The sequence below is a fragment of the Salmo trutta genome, chromosome 28 (assembly GCF_901001165.1).
Source record: "Salmo trutta chromosome 28, fSalTru1.1, whole genome shotgun sequence".
NCBI lineage: Eukaryota > Metazoa > Chordata > Actinopteri > Salmoniformes > Salmonidae > Salmo > Salmo trutta.
The window spans coordinates 11,973,259-11,999,569 of NC_042984.1; the positions used below are offsets into that span (position 1 = coordinate 11,973,259).

General features: G+C 42.6%; 1 protein-coding gene across 4 annotated transcripts; it reads right to left on the reverse strand.

Moving 5' to 3' along the window:
• Positions 1-1,696: 1,696 nt before the first annotated feature.
• LOC115165486 (myosin light polypeptide 6) lies at positions 1,697-16,525 on the reverse strand. Of its 4 annotated transcripts, none has more exons than XM_029718643.1 (6): positions 16,325-16,525; positions 12,327-12,354; positions 10,049-10,192; positions 8,297-8,470; positions 6,669-6,746; positions 1,697-2,385 (listed from the first exon to the last, which is right to left on the reverse strand). In XM_029718643.1, the coding sequence occupies exons 1-6, from the start codon at positions 16,505-16,507 to the stop codon at positions 2,357-2,359; spliced, it is 636 nt and encodes a 211-aa protein (XP_029574503.1). In that variant the 5' UTR covers positions 16,508-16,525; the 3' UTR covers positions 1,697-2,356. The 4 variants fall into 4 exon arrangements, with proteins under 4 accessions (XP_029574503.1, XP_029574506.1, XP_029574504.1 ...); XM_029718646.1 differs by lacking the exon at positions 12,327-12,354 and adding an exon at positions 12,599-12,626 and having other exon boundaries at positions 16,325-16,522; XM_029718644.1 differs by lacking the exons at positions 12,327-12,354; positions 16,325-16,525 and adding exons at positions 12,599-12,626; positions 13,081-13,180.
• Positions 16,526-26,311: the final 9,786 nt, after the last annotated feature.

Sequence of the window (26,311 nt, forward strand, 5' to 3'; positions counted from 1 at the left end):
ACACACTCCGATAGCTCTGGTGGTACCTAATGAGAGTAAGAAGTGACTGGTTGTGAGGGGAATTAGGAAAAGGTCAGGAAGCGTGGAGTGGAATCTGTCTCGGCACACTGAGTAACATAACATACAGGATTCTACTTGGCAGTTCCATGTTCCAATCTAGACCCCTTTCATACAGTTCCATGTTCCAATCTAGACCCCTTTCATACAGTTCCATGTTCCAATCTAGACCCCTTTCATACAGTTCCATGTTCCAATCTAGACCCCTTTCATACAGTTCCATGTTCCAATCTAGACCCCTTTCATACAGTTCCATGTTCCAATCTAGACCCCTTTCATACAGTTCCATGTTCCAATCTAGACCCCTTTCATACAGTTCCATGTTCCAATCTAGACCCCTTTCATACAGTTCCATGTTCCAATCTAGACCCCTTTCATACAGTTCCATGTTCCAATCTAGACCACTTTCATACAGTTCCATGTTCCAGTCTAGAACACTGTCATACAGTTCCATGTTCCAATCTAGAACACTGTCATACAGTTCCATGTTCCAATCTAGACCCCTTTCATACAGTTCCATGTTCCAATCTAGACCCCTTTCATACAGTTCCATGTTCCAATCTAGACCACTTTCATACAGTTCCATGTTCCAGTCTAGAACACTGTCATACAGTTCCATGTTCCAGTCTAGAACACTGTCATACAGTTCCATGTTCCAATCTAGAACACGGTCATACAGTTCCATGTTCCAGTCTAGAACACTGTCATACAGTTCCATGATCCGATCTAGAACACTGTCATACAGTTCCATGTTCCAGTCTAGAACACTGTCATACAGTTCCATGTTCCAGTCTAGAACACTGTCATAGAGTTCCATGTTCCAGTCTAGAACACTGTCATACAGTTCCATGTTCCAGTCTAGAACACTGTCAGAGTTCCATGTTCCAATCTAGAACACTGTCATACAGTTCCATGTTCCAGTCTAGAACACTGTCATACAGTTCCATGTTCCAATCTAGAACACTGTCATACAGTTCCATGTTCCAATCTAGAACACTGTCATACAGTTCCATGTTCCAGTCTAGAACACTGTCATACAGTTCCATGTTCCAGTCTAGAACACTGTCATACAGGATCATACAGACTACCAATTAAGGACTGTACAACTTCAATATAAGAATCAGTGTCAAGAAATGTTGAAGTGGTTGTAAAATACATTATGAAATCTCTTAAAGAGTGTTATATAATTATTCTAACACTGGTCATAAGACAGCTGTGTAACTATAGAAAAAAGTGTTCCATGAAGTGAACACTAGTCCCACTGAGTTAGAGCATGCCAACATCTACAATGAACAGTCATTAAGCCACTATTCAATCAAAAGCAGACTTAGAACTGGTCAATAAAAGGAGTTGTTTTGGTATGGTTACCGCCCATCATTAAACACACAGCACAAGTTGCCAGGGTGTGCCAACTATGAAGTGGCTTTCTGACAAAATAGACACATCACTGCCCTCTTGTGTCCACCTCATATAATGCAACACATTTCTGAACACAAAACACTAGTTCAGTGACAAATGTATTTTAAAAACAGATATTTGTGGAAGTAAAATGATTTGACCACAAATATCCATAGCTGATTAAGTTCACCCAGTCAAATCATGTTCTCTTAGAAGTTTAAAGTTTGTTAGAAAAAACAACTTTCAGTTTTCAAAAAATATTTTATTTGAATGCTGCAACAAATAAAGGGAGAATAAAACAAAAATCCACTGAACTGTTCATTGCATTTGTACATAGGCATTATTGTATGGCTTCATATACATATTGGCTAACAAACTGCACAGCAATAGAAGGGAGACATTCCCAGCCAACGCAAGTCTTCGCTAGCCTGGTCTCAGATCACTTTGTGCTGTCCTGCCAACTACATTGCTGTCAATGTCATGCCAATGACAGAGTTGGCAAGACGGCACATACAGGTCTGGGACCCAGGCTAAGTCTTAGACAATAACAGGTAATTGGTCACCCACCACCACAACACAGTCCCTTCCCACTGACTCAGCCAAGCCATGTATTGCTATAGATTGAATTGTTTGTATCTGGGAATGTTATTGCAGGTCACGCCAGCAGCACACAAGCGTCTAGTTACATGCAAGTTGGCCTTATTCTTAATTGAAAGAGCCAGGCCATTAACATAGCTTGGGTCATCATGGTCTGAACGTGGGACTGTAAAGGACATGTGAAGACATAATACGATAACAAAGGGAGCAGGCAGGAGGAGAGGGATGGAAGCTAGTTGAATATGTAACAGAAATAAACAGGGTGAAATAAAGTAACAAAGGAAGGAATGTTTCTTCTTGATCTTCAACCGCTCATGACCATCCGGACGAGTTCTGTGGCAGAGAGGGAAAGAGATGAGAGGAGAGACCAAGAGAGGGAAAAATGACAGCCCTCATTTTGACATCAGCACAAAACTTCTAGGATGACAGTTTCAGACAATGTGTGGAGTGATTGATAGAGCAGCAGAATTAAATTATGGATGAGTCGTCAGGCAAGACACAGATCAGGGGTAGACTGATTGGAGGAGCTAAAGTACAGGGAGATCTTAGCTACAGCTTCACTGTAATTCTGTGGTTAACAGGAGTGACTGGTCTACTATGGGAAACATGGTCCAAATGATCAAAATTATAAAAAATGGTGTAATTACATAATGTGTAAAGTATGAAATGGGGCTTTCACATAAAAACTCCACGGCAAACCAAGTCCTATTTTGGTCCCGCAAAGGTGGTCAAATCACATTAGCATTATCCAGCAAGCTCTGAACACCGAGTAAAACAAACACTCCTGCTCAGCATGTACAGTTGAAGTCGGAAGTTTACATACACTTAGGTTGGAGTCATTAAAACTCGTTTTTCAACCACTCCACAAATTTCTTGTTAACAAACAAACAAATGAACAAAGTCAAGTTATTGGAGTGGCCATCACAAAGCCCTGACCTCAATCCCATAGAAAATGTGTGGGCAGAACTGAAAAAGTGTGTGCGAGCAAGGAGGCCTACAAACCTGACTCAGTTACACCAGCTCTGTCAGGAGGAATAGGCCAATATTCACCCAACATATTGTGGGAAGCTTGTGGAAGGCTACCCGAAACATTTGACCCAAGTTAAACAATTTAAAGGCAACGTTACCAAATACTAATTGAGTGCATGTAAACTTCTGACCCACTGGGAATGTGATGAAAGAAATAAAAGCAGAAATAAAAATCACTCTACTATTATTCTGACATTTCACATTCTTAAAATAAAGTGGTGATCCTAACTGACCTAAGACAGGGAATTTTTACTAGGATTAAATGTCAGGAATTGTGAAAAACTGAGTTGAAATGTATTTGGCTAAGGTGTATGTAAACTTCCGACTTCAACTGTATAAACTATCCCTCTAAAAAGGGGAAATCTCAATTGTATTTCCTTGATTCTGCTCTCCTCGTATTCTCAAAACACATTGGAAGAGAAGGTCCAAGGAGAGCGGAAGCGAGGAATCAAGGACACACACTTGAGACCCCCTAGCTCTGTAGACAGAGGGGCTGCCCATACACAGAGAGATGAGCATGCCTCAGCAGCCAGGGGCAGAGAGTCTCAGTCCACCATGAGTGAAAACCTCCAGTTCAGACCACACAACATCGCTCTCACCAGGCTTTCCCACTGCAAGAGCTTTACTTATTTGGCTAAAAAACTTGAATAGCTTGATACTACCAAAAGGGACCCTAGATCAGGAGAGAAATTCTTACTTTGGTACAGTAATGCAAAGACGATCTGTGACACTAACACGGAACCCAAACCGGCTGCGCGCATACGGCATTGTGCGCTATCGTGCATACATTTATTTTGTCCCCCTACACCAAACGCAACACGCAGGTTAAAATATCAAAACAAACACTGAACCAATGACATTAATTTGGGGACAGGTCGAAAAGCATTAAACATGTATGGCAATTTAGCTAGTTAGCTTGCACTTGCTAGCTAATTTGTCCTATTTAGCTAGCTTGCTGTTGCTAGATAATTTGTCCTGGGATATAAACATTGAGTTGTTATTTTACCTGAAATGCACAAGGTCCTCTACTCCGACAATTAATCCACACATAAAACGGTCAACCGAATCATTTCTAGTCATCTCTCCTCCTTCCAGGCTTTTTCATATTTGAACTTATATGGTGATTGGCATCTACACTTTTACCATGACTACCGGCAAAACATTTTGTCTTTCAATCACCCACGTGGGTATAACCAATGAGGAGATGGCACGTGGGTACCTGCTTCTATAAACCAATGAGGAGATGGGAGAGGCAGGACTTCAGTGTGATCTGCGTCAGAAATAGAAAGGAGTTCTATTATAACTCTTGGCATCGTAGACACTCGTTGGCGCGAGCGCGAGCAGTGTGGGTGCAATATTTGAATAACACGGATTTCAAAATTTATTTTGCAATGCTCGCGCACGCGACGTGTCTGGTCTGGTCATCATGTAACAATTTGCACCCAGAACTGACGTTTGGTTACTGTCTTCTAAGAGCTAGTGTGTTCTATGTTCTAGCGGGTAGTTTAGCAGTGTGTTCTATGTTCTAGCGGGTAGTTTAGCAGTGTGTTCTATGTTCTAGCGGGTAGTTTAGCAGTGTGTTCTATGTTCTAGCGCGTAGTTTAGCAGTGTGTTCTAGCGGGTAGTTTAGCAGTGTGTTCTAGCGGGTAGTTTAGCAGTGTGTTCTATGTTCTAGCGGGTAGTTTAGCAGTGTGTTCTGGCGCGTAGTTTAGCAGTGTGTTCTAGCGCGTAGTTTAGCAGTGTGTTCTATGTTCTAGCGGGTAGTTTAGCAGTGTGTTCTATGTTCTAGTGGGTAGTTTAGTAGTGTGTTCTAGCGGGTAGTTTAGCAGTGTGTTCTAGCGGTAGTTTAGCAGTGTGTTCTATGTTCTAGCGGGTAGTTTAGCAGTGTGTTCTATGTTCTAGCGGGTAGTTTAGTAGTGTGTTCTAGCGGGTAGTTTAGTAGTGTGTTCTAGCGGGTAGTTTAGTAGTGTGTTCTAGCGGGTAGTTTAGTAGTGTGTTCTAGCGGGTAGTTTAGTAGTGTGTTCTAGCGGGTAGTTTAGTAGTGTGTTCTAGCGGGTAGTTTAGCAGTGTGTTCTAGCGGGTAGTTTAGCAGTGTGTTCTATGTTCTAGCGGGTAGTTTAGCAGTGTGTTCTATGTTCTAGCGCGTAGTTTAGCAGTGTGTTCTATGTTCTAGCGGGTAGTTTAGCAGTGTGTTCTATGTTCTAGCGGGTAGTTTAGCAGTGTGTTCTATGTTCTAGTGGGTAGTTTAGCAGTGTGTTCTAGCGGGTAGTTTAGCAGTGTGTTCTAGCGGGTAGTTTAGCAGTGTGTTCTAGCGGGTAGTTTAGCAGTGTGTTCTAGCGGGTAGTTTAGCAGTGTGTTCTAGCGGGTAGTTTAGCAGTGTGTTCTATGTTCTAGCGGGTAGTTTAGCAGTGTGTTCTAGCGGGTAGTTTAGTAGTGTGTTCTATGTTCTAGCGGGTAGTTTAGCAGTGTGTTCTATGTTCTAGCGGGTAGTTTAGCAGTGTGTTCTATGTTCTAGCGGGTAGTTTAGCAGTGTGTTCTATGTTCTAGCGGGTAGTTTAGCAGTGTGTTCTATGTTCTAGCGGGTAGTTTAGCAGTGTGTTCTATGTTCTAGTGGGTAGTTTAGCAGTGTGTTCTAGCGGGTAGTTTAGCAGTGTGTTCTAGCGGGTAGTTTAGCAGTGTGTTCTAGCGGGTAGTTTAGCAGTGTGTTCTAGCGGGTAGTTTAGCAGTGTGTTCTAGCGGGTAGTTTAGCAGTGTGTTCTATGTTCTAGCGGGTAGTTTAGCAGTGTGTTCTATGTTCTAGCGGGTAGTTTAGCAGTGTGTTCTATGTTCTAGCTGGTAGTTTAGCAGTGTGTCCTAGCGGGTAGTTTAGCAGTGTGTTCTATGTTCTAGCTGGTAGTTTAGCAGTGTGTCCTAGCGGGTAGTTTAGCAGTGTGTTTTATGTTCTAGCGGGTAGTTTAGCAGTGTGTTCTATGTTCTAGAGGGTAGTTTAGCAGGCTAAGCAGGACAGCCTGGGTAGAGAACTGGTATACCCTCTGCAGCCTGACCCGTACCGGCTCTCAGCCTGATATGATGTGACGAACAAAGGCTGTGGAGAAAGTTACACAGCATGTTACAAACTCTTTGTATTCACATTCTGGTCCGATCACCCAACAAGACATTGTGTTGTATTATAGTACCATCACCACCTCAGTCCAGGTCTTCAGCCGACTGTTTCACCAGTACACAATACCAGTATTTGACTACTCAACCGTTAATGCAGACATTTCCATAGTTGTGCATTTAAACAGGCTCTAAAACATCGGCATCTTCATTCTGGTACACACTGTAGCCCAGCAAGCTCCCCCTGACAGCTTTTATAGTACTCTACATTACCTATCCACACACAGCAAGGGCAGCGTTGCATAACCAGATGTGCTAGCTCCCTGGGTTGCACTTAGGTGTTACTTACTGAAGAGGTGTAGTAGTGGTGGTGGTGTAAGGGTTTAGGGTGGTGGGATCATTACGTCACATGAACCTAGTCCAGTTATAGCCCATCCTGTTGTCTCCTATCTCCATCCATCATTCTGTTTTTACTCTTTCCCTCTCACCTTCATAGTTGATACAGCCATTAGCGTCCTCGTGTCCAGTAAGAAGTGTCTCTACCTCCTCCTCCGTCATCTTCTCCCCTGAAAGACAGTTATAAAAGCAGGGAAAATATACACTACATGACCAAAAGTATGTGGACACCTGCTCGACAAACATCTCATTCCAAAATCACGGGCATTAATATGGAGTTGGTCCCCCCTTTGCTGCCTTCACTCTTCTGGGAAGGCTTTCCACTAGATGTTGGAACATTGCTGAGAGGACTTGCTTCCATTCAGCCACATGAGCATTAGTCAGGTCGGACACTGACGTTGGGCAATGAGGCCTGGCTCGCAGTCAGCGTTCCAATTCATCCCAAAGGTGTTCAATGGGGTTGAGGTCTGGGCTCTGTGCTGGCCAGTCAACTATTTATGTATGGCTCAAGCTTTGTGCATGGGGGCATTGTCATGCTGAAACAGGAAAGGGCCTTTCCTAAATTGTTCCCACAAAGTTGGAAGCACAGAATTGTCTAGAATGTCATTGTATGCTGTAGCGTTAAGATTTCCCTTCACTGGAACTAAGGGGACTAGCCCAAACCATGAAAAACAGCCCCAGACCATTATTCCTACTCCACCAAACTTCACAGTTGGCAACATGCATTGGGGCAGGTAGCGGTTTCCTGGCATCCGCCAAACAAGAATTAGTCTGTCAGACTGCCAGATGGTGAAGAGTGATTCATCACTCCAGAGAACCCGTTTCCACTGATCCAGAGTCCAATGGCGACAAGCTTTAAGCCACTCCAGTCGACACTTGGCATTGCGCATGGTGATCTTAAGCTTGTGTGTGGCTGCTTGGCCATGGAAACCCATTTCATGAAGCTCTCGACAAACAGTTATTGTGCTGACGTTGCTTCCAGAGGCAGTTTGGAACTGGGTAGTGAGTACAGAGGATTTTTTACGCACCACGTGCTTCAGCGGTCCCATTCTGTGAGCTTGTGTGGCCTACCACTTCGCGGCTGAGCCGTTGTTGCTCCTAGACATTTTCACTTCAAAATAACAGCACTTACAGTTGACTGTGGCAGTTCTAGCAGGGCAGAAATTTGAGTTGTTGGAAAGGTGGCATCGTATGACAGTGCCACGTTGAATGTCAACTGAGCTCTACAGTAAGGCCATTCTACTGCCAATGTTTGTCTATGGAGATTGCATGGCTGTGTGCTCAATTTTATACACCTGTCAGCAACAGGTGTGGCTGAAATAGCCAAATCTACTAATTTGAAGGTGTGTGTCCATACTTTTGTATATATAGTGTATATGACATTTAGCAGCCGATTTTATCCAAAGGGACTTGCAGTCATGAGCGCATACATTTTTTACGTATGGGTGGTGCAGGGAATCAAACCCACTATTATGGCATTGTAAGAGCCATGCTCTGACAACTGAGCTACAGAAGACACTGTTCAAGAGCCTCATGTTTAGTGGTTTTCGGTTTGAAAATATATATACACCTTGCAGTATATTTTGGCAATCATTTTTATATTTAGAGTCAATTTCCAAATTACATTATTTTGATCAGTGATTTAAATCTTGTGGATAAAAACACACATTCTTAAAATACCTTTCCCTCAGATCTGACAGAGTAAAAGAATGTAACTAACCTAGCGTGGTGAGGACGTGCCGTAACTCTGCCCCCATTACAGTCCCGTTGCCCTCCTTATCGAAGACACGCAGTCCCTCAACGAAATCCTCAAAGGAGCCCTGGTCCTTATTCTTAGCGATGGCCTGCAGCATAGGCAGGAACTGCTCAAAGTCAAGCATCTTGTGGTTCATCTCTGGAAAAGTTTAAATGGAGGAAATGGATGAATTGAACACGGGTATACACCTCACAACCCTTTTAACCCATGAGTCATCGCTGGACAAAGGTGGTCAGTGGATTTTGGCACCTTATAAGGCCCTTGCTTGTGAAAATTGGAAGAACCCAAATCCAAACAAGTTCTGGTAAAGACATATAGGGGCCGGTAAAGGATGGCTGTATAAACTAACTCATGTAGACGTCTTAGAAAGCACAACCTAAAAACACTTCCTGTTTCTCATTCTTGTAAAAGCAAATTATATGATTTGAGATTCTCAGGGATGCATCGGTGCAATCAGTAGGATACAGAATAAAATATACTTAACAAAAATATAAAACGCAACATGTAAAAAGTGTTGGTCCCATGTTTCATGAGCTGAAATAAAAATGCCAGAAATGTTTCGTATGCACAAAAAGCTTATTGTGCTCAAATTGGTTTACATCCCTGTTAGTGAGCATTTCTCCTTTGCCAAGATATGCCACACTTGTCAGGTGAATGGATTAAGAAGCTGATTAAACAGCATGATCATTACACATGTGCACCTTGTGCTGGGGACAATAAAAGAATACAGATTTCTCAGATTTTGAGGGAGCTTGCAATTGGCATGCTGATTGCAAGAATGTCCACTAGATCTGTTGCCAGAGAATTTAACGTTAATTTCTCTACCATAAGCCGCCTCCAACGTCATTTTAGAGAATTTGGCAGTACGTTCAACCTGCCTGACAACCGGTTGAACAAGCAAGTTAACGCAAGTTTAACGCAAATTTCTTAGTTTTTCACACAGAAAAAAAGACGCATAAGAAATATCTTGCTGTGTTTTTAAAACGCAGATATAAAAATGCTTATTGCAATTTCTGTTCGGCATCAGACAAATTTTGTGCTTCAATTGCACTTCTTCAATCGGATGAGAATTTACCAAAGGGCATTCTACTTTTCTCTGTGTAGCCAGTCTACTTTTCTCCAGTAAAATGCAAGATGAACTTTAAGCAAAAACAATAAGTAATGTAGTTGTAGTTTAAGATAAACAGAAATATGATGGCAACGCATAGTTTTTGCCCAAAAAATACCTTGCTTTTTCATTGTAAGCTAATTTACGTGTGTGGCTGCTAGCCGAATAGCGCTACACTTTGTTGTAATCTGATGACAATGAAGCTATTTTCTGCCAAATGTGTTGCACTAATGTATCTTCTTCTGTGAAGGAAAACTATGGTTATACGTCCCTGATCACTCTATTGAAGAAAAAAAAAACACTTGACTTTCAATATAAAAGCAACCCTTGTCAATACACAACTGGACTCACCTGCTACCCGCTTTCTCCCGTTGTGCCATTTACCAACAAACACGTGACTGGCTCAACTGTTCTGGGGAACTACGGTAAGCTTCATAATGTAAAATAATGTGATGGGGGAAATGGAGAACGCAATCTGCATTATCTCCTAACTACAGGTATTTACTTAAAAAGTAGCTACAAATAGTTAAATGTTTTGAAAAACTTCAAATAAATTGTTTCAACGGTACACGGTATACCACCCAAGCCTACTTGTATCTCACCCTCACCTTCAGCCTTGGGGTTGCCCAGGACCTTGAGGACCTCAGAGTTGACAGGATTCTGTCCCAACGCCCTCATGACATCACCACACTGACTGTAGCTGATCTTTCCATCACCGGTTCTGTCGAAGAGGAGGAAGGCCTCCTTAAACTCTGGAGGAGGGACAGAAAGTCTGTCTGTAAGACCATCCCTTTTCCTCAATGCCTCACCTCCCTCTCAAAGCTCATTGGAGGAAGGCCAATGGAGGGTCATTGGATCATCTTCTCTAATGAGAGAGAGGTGAGGATTGGAGGGGAAAAGAAATGAGTGAGTGTATAAAAGATGTTAAAATGACTAAGAGGGGAAAAACAGCAAACACGTTGGAAACTGCTGAAGTATGAGATAGATTGAATGGTACAAAAGAAAATCTATGACCCAACAACTGATCATGTGTATCACTTCACATAGTTTTAGCTAAAATAACTGGTTAGCTAGCACACACACACACACACACGTCACTTTACATTAATGTAAATGTGTCTACCCAGGATAATTGGGTCTATTGTTAAGGTTAATTGAGTTCAGGGACATAGATGGGTTGGGGGGGGGGCACCATCTCAAATGGCATTCCATTAAAAAATTATACACTTCAATATAGCCTACCTCCCAAATGAACTGAATTTAAATGGAATTGACCACAACCCTTCGGAGTAGGTCTATGGAATATCCCTTCAGGGTAGGTCTATGGAATATCCCTTCAGGGTAGGTCTATGGAATATCCCTTCAGGGTAGGTCTATGGAATATCCCTTCAGAGTAGGTCTATGGAATATCCCTTCAGGGTAGGTCTATGGAATATCCCTTCAGGGTAGGTCTATGGAATATCCCTTCAGGGTAGGTCTATGGAATATCCCTTCAGGGTAGGTCTATGGAATATCCCTTCAGGGTAGGTCTATGGAATATCCCTTCAGGGTAGGTCTATGGAATATCCCTTCAGGGTAGGTCTATGGAATATCCCTTCAGGGTAGGTCTATGGAATATCCCTTCAGAGTAGGTCTATGGGATATCCCTTCAGAGTAGGTCTATGGGATATCCCTTCAGAGTAGGTCTATGGGATATCCCTTCAGGGTAGGTCTATGGAATATCCCTTCAGGGTAGGTCTATGGAATATCCCTTCAGGGTAGGTCTATGGAATATCCCTTCAGGGTAGGTCTATGGAATATCCCTTCAGGGTAGGTCTATGGAATATCCCTTCAGGGTAGGTCTATGGAATATCCCTTCAGGGTAGGTCTATGGAATATCCCTTCAGGGTAGGTCTATGGAATATCCCTTCAGGGTAGGTCTATGGAATATCCCTTCAGGGTAGGTCTATGGAATATCCCTTCAGGGTAGGTCTATGGAATATCCCTTCAGGGTAGGTCTATGGAATATCCCTTCAGGGTAGGTCTATGGAATATCCCTTCAGGGTAGGTCTATGGAATATCCCTTCAGGGTAGGTCTATGGAATATCCCTTCAGGGTAGGTCTATGGAATATCCCTTCAGGGTAGGTCTATGGGATATCCCTTCAGAGTAGGTCTATGGAATATCCCTTCAGAACCCTAGGAGGCAGACAACACTGGTATGTTGTGGAACTTTTTCCTGTTCTCAGGAATGTGCCAGCCTCTTCACTCCTGGCCCGCTGAGTTCCATTTCCCAACACCATATAAAGGTAGTGGAGGAGAGTGGGAGGGAGAGCTGTATTATGCTAACAATGATTAAACAAGCCAGGGAGGAGAGAGAAGACCAATCTACTAGTCTGTTTCTAACTTCACAAAAGGAAAGGTAACACTCCAGGGGAGATGACAAGCTAGTTAAGATAGCATGGAAATGTTTGTGGTACATGGGAATGGTACAATTGGGAATGCATGCAGTTTGATGCAAACACACTACTAACTAGTATATGGTATGCAAAAGGTGGATTCTCTGTCTATAGATAAGCACCAACACACACACACACACGAGGCGTCGATTACTACCTCACATACTAGACCTGAGCTTACTAACATAGATAGAAAGTCTGCTTATAGCTAGTTTATTCCCAACTATTGACAAGGGGGGGAAAAAACAGGAAATAGACATGACACAACAGGCTAAGCTCACTGAGTGTCTTGAAATATACCAGTGACACTGTACTTGTAGGCTAACATCCATGGTGTGCCTACCACAACCTTCAGAAACGGTACCAGACCAACAACATGCCTTTCAACACTGTTAGATTAAGGTCCCAGACTTAAGGGCCAAATGTTAGGGTCCTTCACCAATAACTCACCGTGTATTTGATCCAGGTTAAACTCAATCTGGAAAGAACAATCAGTTGCATATGGAGTTTGAGAAAACACACCGAGGACAGAAAGGAAATAGTGGTAACTTTGCTACAATAGAGGAATGACAGAGGCATAAAGCATATGAAAAAGTCAGACGAGCAAGGAATAAAATTAAAGTGGCATCTGTCTGAGTTGAGGATGGCAGCATGCAAGAGTTGGTATAGTTAAAGTTTGGGGAAATTAGCTAGCTAATCTAGTGAACTAGTTTGTAACTCACCCATGATTTGATCTTCTGAAAAGTCGGACTGTTCAAAGAAAGATTAAGTTAGCTATGATGTTGCTCAACCCTGTGGGCAAGGACCAGTGGTTGGCTAGTTAGCCCAGCTAACTAAAGTTAGCTAACTTGACAGACAACTTTCTATCACACCCTTACCTAGTTAGGAACTAGCTACTAGTCAGTAAGAAAAATACTAACATCTAAGGGACATTTGGAGACAGTGGCAATTACAGTTACTGGTATGACAATGTATATCAACGAGCTAGGGTTACTACTATACAGTAATGGCAAGTAGCTAAGTAGCTAGCCTTGGCTAGCTACGATAACGCTAACTTGCTGCCTCTGCTCAATCAAACTGGCTAGCTAGCAAATAAAGTTAGCAACTTGTTATCTAGTTCGACACACAATTCCGAAATAAGAATACCATTTCGAGTAGCTAGCTAGATAGCTAACTATTTAATCCAGGTTATTGAAGAACCAACCATATCTGTAGATGTTCGAGTGTGTCGAATATGTAGGGAGGTGGAGGACCGTGACAGGTCGGAGGGGAGGGAAAGATCAACTAATGCCGCGTTCAAAACCACTGGGAACTCGGAACTCGAAGGTCTCCGACTTCCGACATCAGTGTATTCAAGACAACTGGGAACTCGGAAACAAACGATCTTCGACTTGGAAAAATAGTTTGGAACGGTAAACCAACTCGGAATCCCTCTTTCTAGCACTCCCACTTTCCGTCGTGAAGAGCACTGACGTATTGATTTGACCTTTTATTTATCCGAGTTCCCAGTCTTGAAAGCACCATAGCACTAGCACAGCCCCAGCAGAGTTGATTTGCGCTTCAAAATTCTGTGCCGCATCTGTGCTGTGCGCATAACCATGGACAGCGCAGCGTTGAAGTGGCCTGTCCATGGTAACACTGTTAGAAACTGTTATAGGCCTAGCTAGACTACTGTTGTGTTCAATTTTGGTCTGTGACAAAAATGGTGTTGGATTCCTTAGGTCCATCAATTAGCTCATTGAGCTGCTTACCTAGTCGGCCAGGTATGTGGGCCACAACCTGTCTAATTCTCTGATCAGTGTGGATGAAGTGCCACGGGGTGTATACAGTCTAGGGGTTTGTTGACCCCTTTATAAACTCTTGCAACACAGACACATGCTGCAGAGCACTAATTCCAGTGATTGACTTGGGCAGAATCTCACCGGAGCTGAGTACCAAAACCTCACATTTTCTGCTGCTTGAGCTCCTGTTCCTATAATTGAATATTGGCTCAAAAGTAGTGGAGCTCCTGCACCTTAATATAAACAGCACAGGCACCCAAAATGAGTACTGGCACCTGTATCAGTCCAAGTCAAGCACTGACTAATTCTATAGCAAAGTAAGTAGCATTGATGAGAGCGAAGCTATGCACGTTTCACAACAGAGTGACAGTGCTATTGTGGGTGACTGAATATAGCCCTACCAATTGTGATTGTCTCTGTGATTTTACATTTCTAACCAACCCTTTTTATAATCTTCATCTCAGGATGTACAGTACCAGTCAAAAGTTTGGACACAACTACTAATTCCAGAGTTTTTCTTTATTTAAAAAATGTTCTACAGTGTAGAATAATAGTGAAGACATCAAACTATGAAATAACACATATGGAATCATGTAGTAACCAAAAAAGTGTTAAACAAATCAAAATATATTTTAGATTTTAGATTCTTCAAAGTAGCCACCCTTTGCCTTGATGACAGTTTTGCACACTCTTGGCATTCTCTCAACCATGAGGTAGTCACCTGGAATTCATTTCAATTAACAGATGTGCCTTGTTAAAAGTTAATTTGTGGAATTCCTATACTTCTTTATGCATTTGAGCTAATCAGTTGTGTTGTGACGTGGTAGGGATAGTATACAGAAGATAACACTATTTGGTAAAAGACCAAGTCCAAATTATGGCAAGAACAGCTCAAATAAGCAAAGAGAAACAACAGTCCATCATTACTTTAAGACATGAAGGTCGGTCAATCTGGAACATTTAAAGAACTTTGAAAGTTTCTTCAAGTGAAGTTGCAACAACCATCAAGCGATATGATGAAACTGACTCTCATGAGGACCGCCATAGGAAAGAAAGACCCAGAGTTACCTCTGCTGCGGAGGATAAGTTCATTAGAGTTAACTGCACCTCAGATTTCAGCCCAAATAAATGCTTCACAGAGTTCAAGTAACAGACACATCTCAACATCAACTGTTCAGAGGAGACTTCATGAATCAGGCCTTCATGGTCAAATTTTGCTGCAAAGAAACCACTACTAAAGGACACCGATAAGAAGAAGAGACTTGCTTGGGCCAAGAAACACGAGCAATGGACATTAGACCGGTGGAAATCTGTCCTTTGGTCTGATGAGTCCAAATTTGAGATTTTTGGTTCCAACCGCCGTGTCTTTGTGAAACGCAGAGCAGGTGAACGGATGATCTCCACATGTATGGTTCCCGCCGTGAAGCATGAAGGAGGAGGTGTGATGTGTGGGGGTGCTTTGCTGGTGACACTGACTATGATTTATTTTGAATTCAAGGCACACTTAACCAGCATGGCTACGACAGCATTCTGCACGAATACACCATCCCATCTGGTTTGCGCTCAGTGGGACTATGACCCAAAAAACACCTCCAGGGTGTGTAAGGGCAATTTGACCAAGAAGGTGAGTGATGGAGTGCTGCATCAGATGACCTGGCCTCCACAATCACCTGACCTCAACCCAATTGAGATGGTTTTGGATGAGTTGGACTGCAGAGTGAAGGAAAAGCAGCCAACAAGTGCTCAGCATATGTGGTAACTCCTTCAAGGCTGTTGGAATAGCATTCCTCATGAAACTGTTTGACAGAATGCCAAGAGTGTGCAAAGCTGTCATCAAGGCAAAGGGTGGCTACTTTGAAGAATCTCAAATCTAAAATACATTTTGATTTGTTGAACACTTTTTTGCATACTACATGATTCCATATGTGTTATATCATAGTTTTCATGTCTTCTCAAATATTCTACAATGTAGAAAAATAGTAACAAATAAAGAAAAACCCTTGAATGAGTAGGTGTGTCCAAACTCTTGACTGGTACTGTACATATGAAAATGCGGAAGGTTCAAGGTTATATCTCTCCTGGAGAGAAATGAGGTGGTAACTTTCCCTCCCAATAGAAGACAGCTTCTATAGCACTGCTCTAGTTTTCAACACATCTTTATCCCACAACGATACTGGTAGTTTGGTTCCTATTAGTCTCTGATTAAACAATTGGAAGAGGATTTGAAAGAGGATTTGTGTCATCTGTTTTGTAAGCACATCATGATATTGAGAAACATCATTTGCGATGCTTTGTAGCTATAACATTTCCTATGACAAAACAATAGTAGTAAATTACATTTTTTTCAACATTTTCTCAAGATATAGACAGACTATCACTCTGCCTACATTTCAGTCTATTATAAAATGGAACATTGGGTTATTTTCAGTACGCCCTATTATAGCCATATTAGTCATCATTGTATTTTTAAGCCTGCGTCCCACATTAGCCCTGACAATGCTGTGCACACACGCACACGCACACGCACACGCACACACACACACACACACACACACACACACACACACACACACACACACACACACACACACACACACACACACACACACACACACACACGCACAGAGAGAGAGAGAGAGAGCTGGGTGCTGTGGCAGCTCCACTCACCTCCATGGTGCTGGGGTCAAATGGAGAGTCAGAGGGTCGCAGCATCCTGGGTCTCTGCTCTGGAGCTGACCTTGGCTGGGCAGGGTTAGCTGAGGGCAGGCAGGGGAAAGGAGGACCCAGTCTGGGCTGCTGGGCCACAGGCGATGGAGACTTCTTAATGGACGGTTCTCTTTTAGGGGCCATTGCTGGAGTCCGGAACAGTTCTTATCTATCTTCCTCTCTCTATTTTTTACTCTGGTGGTTACTAATGTGGATGCTGAGAAGAGTGGATGCACAGAGAGAGAGAAAGAGAGAGAGGGAGAGAGAGAGAGTTCAATAGAGATAGGGAGACAGCCGAGAGAGATGGAGACAGAGAGAGAAAGAGCTATAGAGAGAGAGAGCAAGAGTGTGAGAGAGAGCGATGGAAAGAGAGAAATATGGAGAGATCCTGGTTGTATAGAAGAGAAGAACATGTGAGTGAGGCTGAAGCTGAAGCGTAGGAGTGGAGATGAGAGGGAGAGTAGAATGAGGAGGGGTTGCAGCTAGAGAGAGAAAGCCAAGCTGTATGACTCCAAGCACATGCTTTTATATGGGTTAGAAAGCCAGGCGCATATGTGGGTGAGTCAGTGAGTATGCTTGTTTGTATAAGTGAGGTTAATATTCAAGTATTACTATACACGTTATTATACACATAAGTGGCAGGTATTTTATCACCAATACACCTGCCACTAATTATATTTTTAAAGGATTTGTATCTGATCACTGATCACTCGGCTAAGCATGCCTCTCCTTAATGTCAATATGCCTTGTCCATTGCTGTTCTGGTTAGTGTTTATTGGCTTATTTCACTGTAGAGCCTCTAGCCCTGCTCATTATACCTTATCCAACCTCTCAGTTCCTCCACCCACACATGCTATGACATCTTCTGGTTTCAATGATGTTTCTAGAGACAATATCTCTCTCATAATCACTAAATGCCTAGGTTTACCTCCTCTGTACTCACATCCCACCATACCTTTGTCTGTACATTATACCTTGAAGCTATTTTATCGCCCCCAGAAACCTGCTCCTTTTTTTCTCTATTCTGGACGTCACAGACGACCAATTCTTATAGCTTTTAGCCGTACCCTCATACTTATTCTTCTCTGCTCCTCTGGGGATGTAGAGGTGAATCCAGGCCCTGCAGTGCCTGGCTCCACTCCTACTCCCCAGGCGCTCTCTTTTGATGACTTCTGTAACCGTAATAGCCTTGGTTTCATGCATGTTAACATTAGAAGCCTCCTCCCTAAGTTTGTTTTATTCACTGCTTAGGACACTCTGCCAACCCGGATGTCCTAGCTGTGTCTGAATCTTGGCTTAGGAAGTCCACCAAAAACTGTGAAATCTTCATCCCTAACTACAACGTTTTCAGACAAGATAGAAAGACCAAAGGGGGCGGTGTTGCAATCTACTGCAGAGATAGCCTGCAGTGTTCTGTCCTGCTATCCAGGTCTGTACCCAAACAATTTGAACTTCTACTTTTAAAAATCCACCTCTCCAAAAATAAGTCTCTCACCGTTGCCGCCTGCTATAGACCCCCTCGGCCCCTAGCTGTGCTCTGGACACCATATGTAAACTAATTGCCCCCCATCTATCTTCAGAGCTCGTGCTACTAGGCGACCTAAACTGGGACATGCTTAACACCCCAGCCATTCTACAATCCAAGCTTGATGCCCTCAATCTCACACAAATTATTAATGAACCCACCAGGTACAACCCCAAAGCCGCAAACACGGGCACCCTCATAGATATCATCCTAACCAATGTGCCCTCTAATTACACCTCTGCTGTTTTCAACCAAGATCTCAGCGATCACTGCCTCATTGCCTGCACCCGTAATGGGTCAGCGGTCAAACGACCTCCACTCATCACTGTCAAACGCTCCCTGAAACATTTCAACGAGCAAGCCTTTCTAATCGACCTGGCCCTGGTATCCTGGAAGGATATTGACCTCATCCCGTCAGTAGAGGATGCCTGGTTATTTTTTTAAAATGCCTTCCTCTCCATCTTAAATAAGCATGCCCCTTTCAAGAAATGTAGAACCAGGAACAGATATAGCCCTTGGTTCTCCCCAGACCTGACTGCCCTTAACCAACACAAAAATATCCTGTGGCGTTCTGCATTAGCATCGAACTGCCCCCGCGATATGCAACTTTTTAGGGAAGTTAGAAACCGATACACACAGGCAGTTAGAAACGCCAAGGCTAGCTTTTTCAAACAGAAATTTGCTTCGTGCAACTCCAACTCTAAAAAGTTCTGGGACATTGTAAAGTCCATGGAGAATAAGAACACCTCCTCCCAACTGCCCACTGCACTGAGGATAGGAAACTCTGTCACCACCGATAAGCCCACTATAATTGAGAATTTCAATAAGCATTTTTCTACGGCTGGCCATGCTTTCCACCTAACTACCCCTACTGCATTCAACAGCACTGCACCCCCCACAGCTACTCGCCCAAGCCTCCCCCATTTCTCCTTCTCCCAAATCCATTCAGCTGATGTTCTGAAAGAGCTGCAAAATCTGGACCCCTACAAATCAGCTGGGCTTGACAATCTGGACCCTTTCTTTCTAAAATTATCTGCCGAAATTATTGCAACCCCTATTACTAGCCTGTTCAACCTCTCTTTCGTGTCGTCTGAGATTCCCATAGATTGGAAAGCAGCTGCTGTCATCCCCCTCTTCAAAGGAGGTGACACTCTTGACCCAAATTGCTACAGACCTATATCCATCCTACCCTGCCTTTCTAAGGTCTTCGAAAGCCAAGTCAACAAACAGATTACCGACTATTTCGAATCCCACCGCACCCTCTCCGCTATGCAATCTGGTTTCAGAGCTGGTCATGGGTGCACCTCAGCCACGCTCAAGGTCCTAAACGACATCGTAACCGCCATCGATAAGAAACAATACTGTGCTGCCGTATTCATTGACCTGGCCAAAGCTTTTGACTCTGTTAATCACCACATCCTCATCGACAGACTTAGTAGCCTTGGTTTCTCAAACGATTGCGTCGCCTGGTTCACCAACTACTTCTCTGACAGAGTTCAGTGTGTCAAATCGGAGGGCCTACTGTCTGGACCTCTGGCAGTCTCTATGGGGGTACCACAGGGTTCAATTCTTGGGCCAACTCTTTTCTCTGTATACATAAATGATGTCGCTCTTGCTGCTGGTGAATCTCTGATCCACCTCTACGCAGACGACACCATTCTGTATACTTCTGGCCCTTCTTTGGACACTGTGTTAACAACCCTCCAGACGAGCTTCAATGCCATTCAACTCTCCTTCCGTGGTTTCCAACTGCTCCTAAACACAAGTAAAACTAAATGCATGCTCTTCAACCGATCGCTGCCTGCACCTGCCCGCCCATCCAGCATAACTTCTCTGGACGGTTCTAACTTAGAATTTGTGGACAACTACAAATACCTAGGTGTCTGGTTAGACTGTAAACTCTCCTTCCAGACTCACATCAATCATCTCCAATCCAAAGTGAAATCTAGAATTGGCTTCCTATTTCGCAACAAAGCATCCTTCACTCATGCTGCCAAACATACCCTCGTAAAACTGACCATCCTACCAATCCTCGACTTCGGCGATGTCATTTACAAAATAGCCTCCAATACCCTACTCAACAAGCTGGATGCAGTCTATCACAGTGCCATTCGTTTTGTCACCAAAGCCCCATATACAACCCACCACTGCGACCTGTATGCTCTCGTTGGCTGGCCTTCACTTCATAATCGTCGCCAAACACATTAGCTCCAGGTCATCTACAAGACCCTGCTAGGTAAAGTCCCCCCTTATCTCCGCTCACTGGTCACCATAGCAGCACCCACCTGTAGCACGCGCTCCAGCAGGTATATCTCTCTGGTCACCTCTAAAGCCAACTCCTCCTTTGGTCGTCTCTCCTTCCAGTTCTCTGCTGCCAATGACTGGAACGAACTACAAAAATCTCTGAAACTGGAAACACTTATCTCCCTCACTAGCTTTAAGCACCAGCTGTCAGAGCAGCTCACAGATCACTGCACCTGTACATAGCCCATCTATAATTTAGCCCAAACTACTACCTCTTCCCCTACTGTATTTATTTATTTTATTTATTTTGCTCCTTTGCACCATATTATTTAGATTTGAACTTTGAACTTTCTTCAAACTACAAATCTACCATTCCAGTGTTTTTCTTGCTATACTTTATTTACTTTGCCACCATGGCATTTTTTTGCCTTTACCTCCCTTATCTCACATCATTTGCTCACATTGTATATAGTCTTATTTTTTCTACTGTATTATTGACTGTATGTTGTTTACTCCATGTGTAACTCTGTGTTGTTGTATGTTGTCGAACTGCTTTGCTTTATCTTGGCCAGGTCGCAATTGTAAATGAGAACTTGTTCTCAACTTGCCTACCTGATTAAATAAAGGTGAAATAAAATAAAATAAATAAAAATCTGTTGTGTGTGTCTATTTGTGTATAAAATAAGACTTGATACAGCCAGAAAGCTAATAACAGAATGTTCTATTTTGTAATCTTGAACAATATATGTTCTATTTAGTTGTTGCCAGGTTTTTTCCCCCCTCGTGCTTCCTTCCTGTCGTTCCTGTAGTGATTCTAAAATTTGACACCAATGCCATGCGAATACACTGAGGTCTTTCTCTCTCTGTCTCCCTGTGTGTTTCTCTTTCTCTGTTTCTGTGTGTGTGTGTGTGTGTGTGTGTGTGTGTGTGTGTGTGTGTGTGTGTGTGTGTGTGTGTGTGTGTGTGTGTGTGTGTGTGTGTGTCTCTCTCTTTCTCTCTCTCCAGCTACAGTACAGTATTCCATGGAAAGGGCATTGTGTGAAATCGACCATAGCTTTGTGTGAGATTGAGATACTCTCAGAAACCCTGTGCTCAGTGGAAGTGGAAGTTCACCCCTGTGTCGATGATTCATCCTGAAACTGCCTGTGTATTATTCCATAGGTTAAGCAGATCATTTATCAAACATGAATATGGTACTAATCAATCATTTTGGCTTCAGCAAGGTGTTCAGGCCACTAAATAATGTAATATAAATTGAACATTTAACTTTTGATGTGACTCTTATTTAAAGTAATTTGACAAAAAGTATTTATAGGATTCTGATATGTTAATTTACAAAACATTTATTTTATATGACATGTGGAAGTAGCTTCTATGACAGATGAAGTCGACTGCAATCCTGTAGATTGTGAGGATATGTAATGGCTCTTTATCTGCTTCTTCATTTGACCCATTGCACACAATGCAGTTACCTGCACATACTACTAGATGTCAGTATTGCTCAGGCAGCACTCATGGACCCTGTTAAATAGGAGAGAAGAGTTAGGTATTTAGATGAATGCATAGATCATAGAAATCATATATCATTAGTTTACAGTTATGGCTAATGTAACCTTAACTGGAAGGCTTAAACCTTCCAGTTATTAAACCAATCCAGTAATTAATTAAAGTGCGATGATGACCATTGTGATCTGTTGCACTGATGTGAGCTTATCTCTGAGAGCTCAGATCAATTCCACTGTCAATCAAATCAAATCAAATTGTATTTGTCACATGCGCCGAATACAACAGGTGTAGACCTTACAGTGAAATGCTTACTTACAAGACCTTAACCAACAATGCTTTAAGAAGTTTAAGAAAAAAAACAAAAATAAGTGTTAAGTAAAACATAGATAAGTAAAAAAATAGAAAATAGAAAATAAAAGTAACAAATAATTGAACAGCAGCAGTAAAATAACAAGCAAGGCTATATACAGGGGGTACCGGTACAGAGTCAATGTAACCGGGGAGAGGTTCAAGGAAACTACTTATCATTTAGCAATATTCAGTTATAAAATGTATAAGCATAAATCCTCACAAAATGCGACATGAATGACATTTTCAAATAATATGAACAGCAACGCACATTCCACAACAGTTTAATCAGTTATTATATGATCTCTAGTTTATATAACAGTGTTAAAAATGTCCACTATTGGCTTCTTCTGTAGTTCTAAATTTATCACTATTGGGGTTTCCGCTCTAATTGACGAGGATCTGCTAAACTAACTAGTGTTCTCCTGTATGTAAACAGTGTTGTGAAAGTGGCAGATGGACAGACGGACAGATGTTATCAACAGGAAGTTTACAACCTGAGCTGAACTCCCAAAATAGACCCCATCTGTTGCTCCTGTGCCCCATCCCTCCCTCTGCCCTCCCCTGCCTTTCCTATTCTCCTCCTCCGCCACTCTCTCAATCACTCCCACCAATTTCAATTTCAGTTTAAGGGCTTTACTGGCATGGGAAACATATATTAACATTGTCAAAGCAGGTGAAGTAGATAATAAAAAGTGAAATAAACAATAAAAATGTATAGTAAACATTACACTCACAAAAGTTCCAAACGAATAAATACATTTCAAATGTCACATTATGTGCAAATAGTTAAAGTACAAAAGGGAAAATAAATAAACATAAATATGGGTTGTATTTAAAATGGTGTTTGTTCTTCACTGGTTGTCTTTTTCTTGTGGCAACAGGTCTTCAAATCTTGCTGTTGTGATGGCACACTGTGGTATTTCACCCAGTAGTTTATCAAAATTGGGTTTGTTTTCAAATTCTTTGTGGATCTGTGTAATCTGAGGGAAATATGTGTCTCTAATATGGTCATACATTTGGCAGGAGGTTGGGAAGTGCAGCTCAATTGTCACCTCATTTTGTGGGCAGTGGGCACATAACCTGTCTTCTCTTGAGAGCCAGGTCTGCCTACAGCGGCCTTGATCAATCAATAGCAAGGCTATGCTCACTGAGTCTGTACTTAGTCAAAGCTTTCCTTAAATTTGGGTCAGTCACAGTGGTCAGGTATTCTGCCACTGTGTACTCTCTATTTAGGGCAAAATAGCATTCTAGTTTGCTTGGTAAATTCTTTCCAATGTGTCAAGTAATTATCTTTTACTTTTTTCATGATTTGGTTGGGTCTAATTGTGTTGGTGTACTGGGGCTCTGGGGGGTCTTTTTATGTTTGTGAACAGAGCCCCAGGACCAGCTTGCTTAGAGGACTCTAGGTTCATCTCTCTGTAGGTGATGGCTTTGCTATGGAAGGTTTGGGAATCGCTTCCATTTAGGTCGTTGTTGAATTTAACGGCTCTTTTCTGGATTTTGATCATTAGCGGGTATCGGCTTATTTCTGCTCTGCATGCATTATTTGGTGTTTTGCGTTGTACACAGAGGATATTCTTGCAGAATTCTGCATGCAGTCTCAATTTGGTGTTTGCACCATTTTGTAATTTCTTGGTTGGTGAGCGGACCCTAGACCTCACAACCATAAATGGCAATGGATTTTATAACTGACTCAAGTATTTCTAGCCAGATCCTAATTGGTATGTCAAATTTTATGTTCTGTTTTAATGGCATAGAATGCCCTTCTTGCCTTGTCTCTCAGATCGTTCACAGCTTTGCGGAAGTTACCTGTCGGGCTGATGTTTAGGCCGAGGTATGTATGGTTTTTTGTGTGCTCTAGCTTTACCCATACTTTCCCTCTTTGCTTTAGAAGGAATGGTGATCATCCTCCTCCTTACAAAGGCTTTTGAGGTTTCCCATACCATACCCAATGTTTCAGTAGAGACCATATTCTCTTTAGATTTAAAAAAAAGTCCTCTCCAAGTGATCTCTCAAATTCATCATCCTGTTATAATAACATGTTAAAATGCTAAGTACTTCTTCTGACTGTTTCCCTCTGTAATTTCATTTGTAATTCATCTATGGCATGATCAGTTAAAGTGGCTATTCCCTAACTGGGGTATGACCAATGCCGTCGGAGGTATGCCAAATCAAAATGTGATTCACATTTTCAAACAGTCCATTTAGATTTTCCAACGGAACTATACATTTGGGTGATGTTTTTTTCCAGCCTGGGTAGCCTCGTTTCACTGCCAAAAATGATTTCAGTGAGAATTAAGACAACCTTCGAGTAGTAAGACATGTATAAAAGCAACAGATAACATTAATAAGAAGTGGCTAGAAGCGTCTTATATGGTGAGCTACCTAGTGGCTAGGACAGGCAAGCCCCATACTATTGTGGAGGACATAATTCTTCCTGCTGCCGCGGATATGGCTGGGACAATGCTGGGGGAAAAGGCCCAAAAAATTATAAAGACAATGTCTTCATCAAACAACACTGTTTCACAACGCATCAGTGACATGGCCGGATATGTTTTGAAACAATGACTGTTAAGCATACAAGCCAGTGAATTCTATGTGCTACAGCTGGATGAATCAACAGACGTGGCGGGCCTGGCACAGCTTCTGGTATATGACCGTTACATTTACGGGGGGTCAGTTAAGGAAGACAACCTCTTCTGGAAACCACTGGAAACCAGCAAAACAGGGGAGGATATTTTTAAAGTACTGGACAGCTTTGTGACATCATGACATCAAATGAACTTTGGTTGGCATTTGTACTGATGGCGCAAAAGCCATGACAGGCGTGCAAGTAGTTGCTCCCGATGCCACTTGGGTACACTGCAGCATCTACCGAGAGGCTCTTGCTGTCAAGGAAATGCTTGACAGCTTGAAAGATGTTTTGGACACTACAGTGAATGTTTTTTACTTTGTTAAAGCAAGGCCCCTGAACTCTCGTGTATTTCTGCATTATGCAATGATATGGGCAGTGACCATGTAATGCTTTTACAACATACGCTGGTTATCAAGGGGCAAAGTATTGACACGTTTTTTAAAAATTGAGAGACAAGCTTAAAGTTTTCTTTGATGACCATAATAGTCACTTGTCTGACCGCTTGCATGATGATGAGTTTCTCACACAGCTGGCGTATCTGGGTGATGTTTTTTCTCGCTTGAATGATCTGAATCCAGGATTACAGGGACTCTCCGGGACTACAGTCGTAGCCCAAAGTTTTGTGAATGACACAAATATTACTTTTCACAAAGTCTGCTGCCTCAGTTCGTATGATGGCAATTTGCATATACTCCAGAATGTTATGAAGAGTGATCAGATGAATTGCAATTAATTGCAAAGTTCCTATTTGCCATGCAAATGAACTGAATCCCCCCAAAACATTTCCACTGCATTTCAGCCCTGCCACAAAAGGACCAGCTGACATCATGTCAGGGATTCTCTCGTTAACATAGGTGTGAGTGTTGACGAGGACAAGGCTGGAGATCACTCTGTCAAGCTGATTCAGTTCAAATAACAGACTGGAAGCTTCAAAAGGAGGGTGGTGCTTGGAATCATTGTTCTTCCTCTGTCAATCATGGTTACCTGCAAGGAAACACTTGCCGTCATCATTGCTTTGCACAAAAAGGGCTTCACAGGCAAGGATATTGCTGCCAGTAAGATTAAATCTAAATCAACCATTTATCGGATCATCAAGAACTTCAAGGAGAGCGGTTCAATTGTTGTGAAGAAGGCTTCATGGTGCCCAAGAAAGTCCAGCAAGCGCCAGGACCGTCTCCTAAAGTTGATTCAACTGTGGGATTGGGGCACCACCAGTACAGAGCTTGCTCAGGAATGGCAGCAGGCAGGTGTGAGTGCATCTCCACGCACAGTAAGGCGAAGACTTTTGGAGGATGGATTGGTGTCAAGAAGGGCAGCAAAGAAGCCACTTCTCTCCAGGAAAAACATCAGGGACAGTCTGATATTCTGCAAAAGGTACAGGGATTGGACTGCTGAGGACTGGGGTAAAGTAATTTTCTCTGATGAATCCTCTTTCCGATTGTTTGGGGCATCCGGAAAAAAGCTTATCCGGAGAAGACAAGATGAGCGCTACCATCAGTCCTGTGTCATGCCAACAGTAAAGCATCCTGAGACCATTCATGTGTGGGATTCAATTGAATCAGAAGCCACTGCCAGATTTCTGGATAGGGCTGTGCTCAGAGTATCCTGCCTTGGCAAATTGCGCTGTTAAGACACTGATGCCCTTTGCAAGTACGTATCTATATAAGAGTGGATTCTTGGCCCTCAC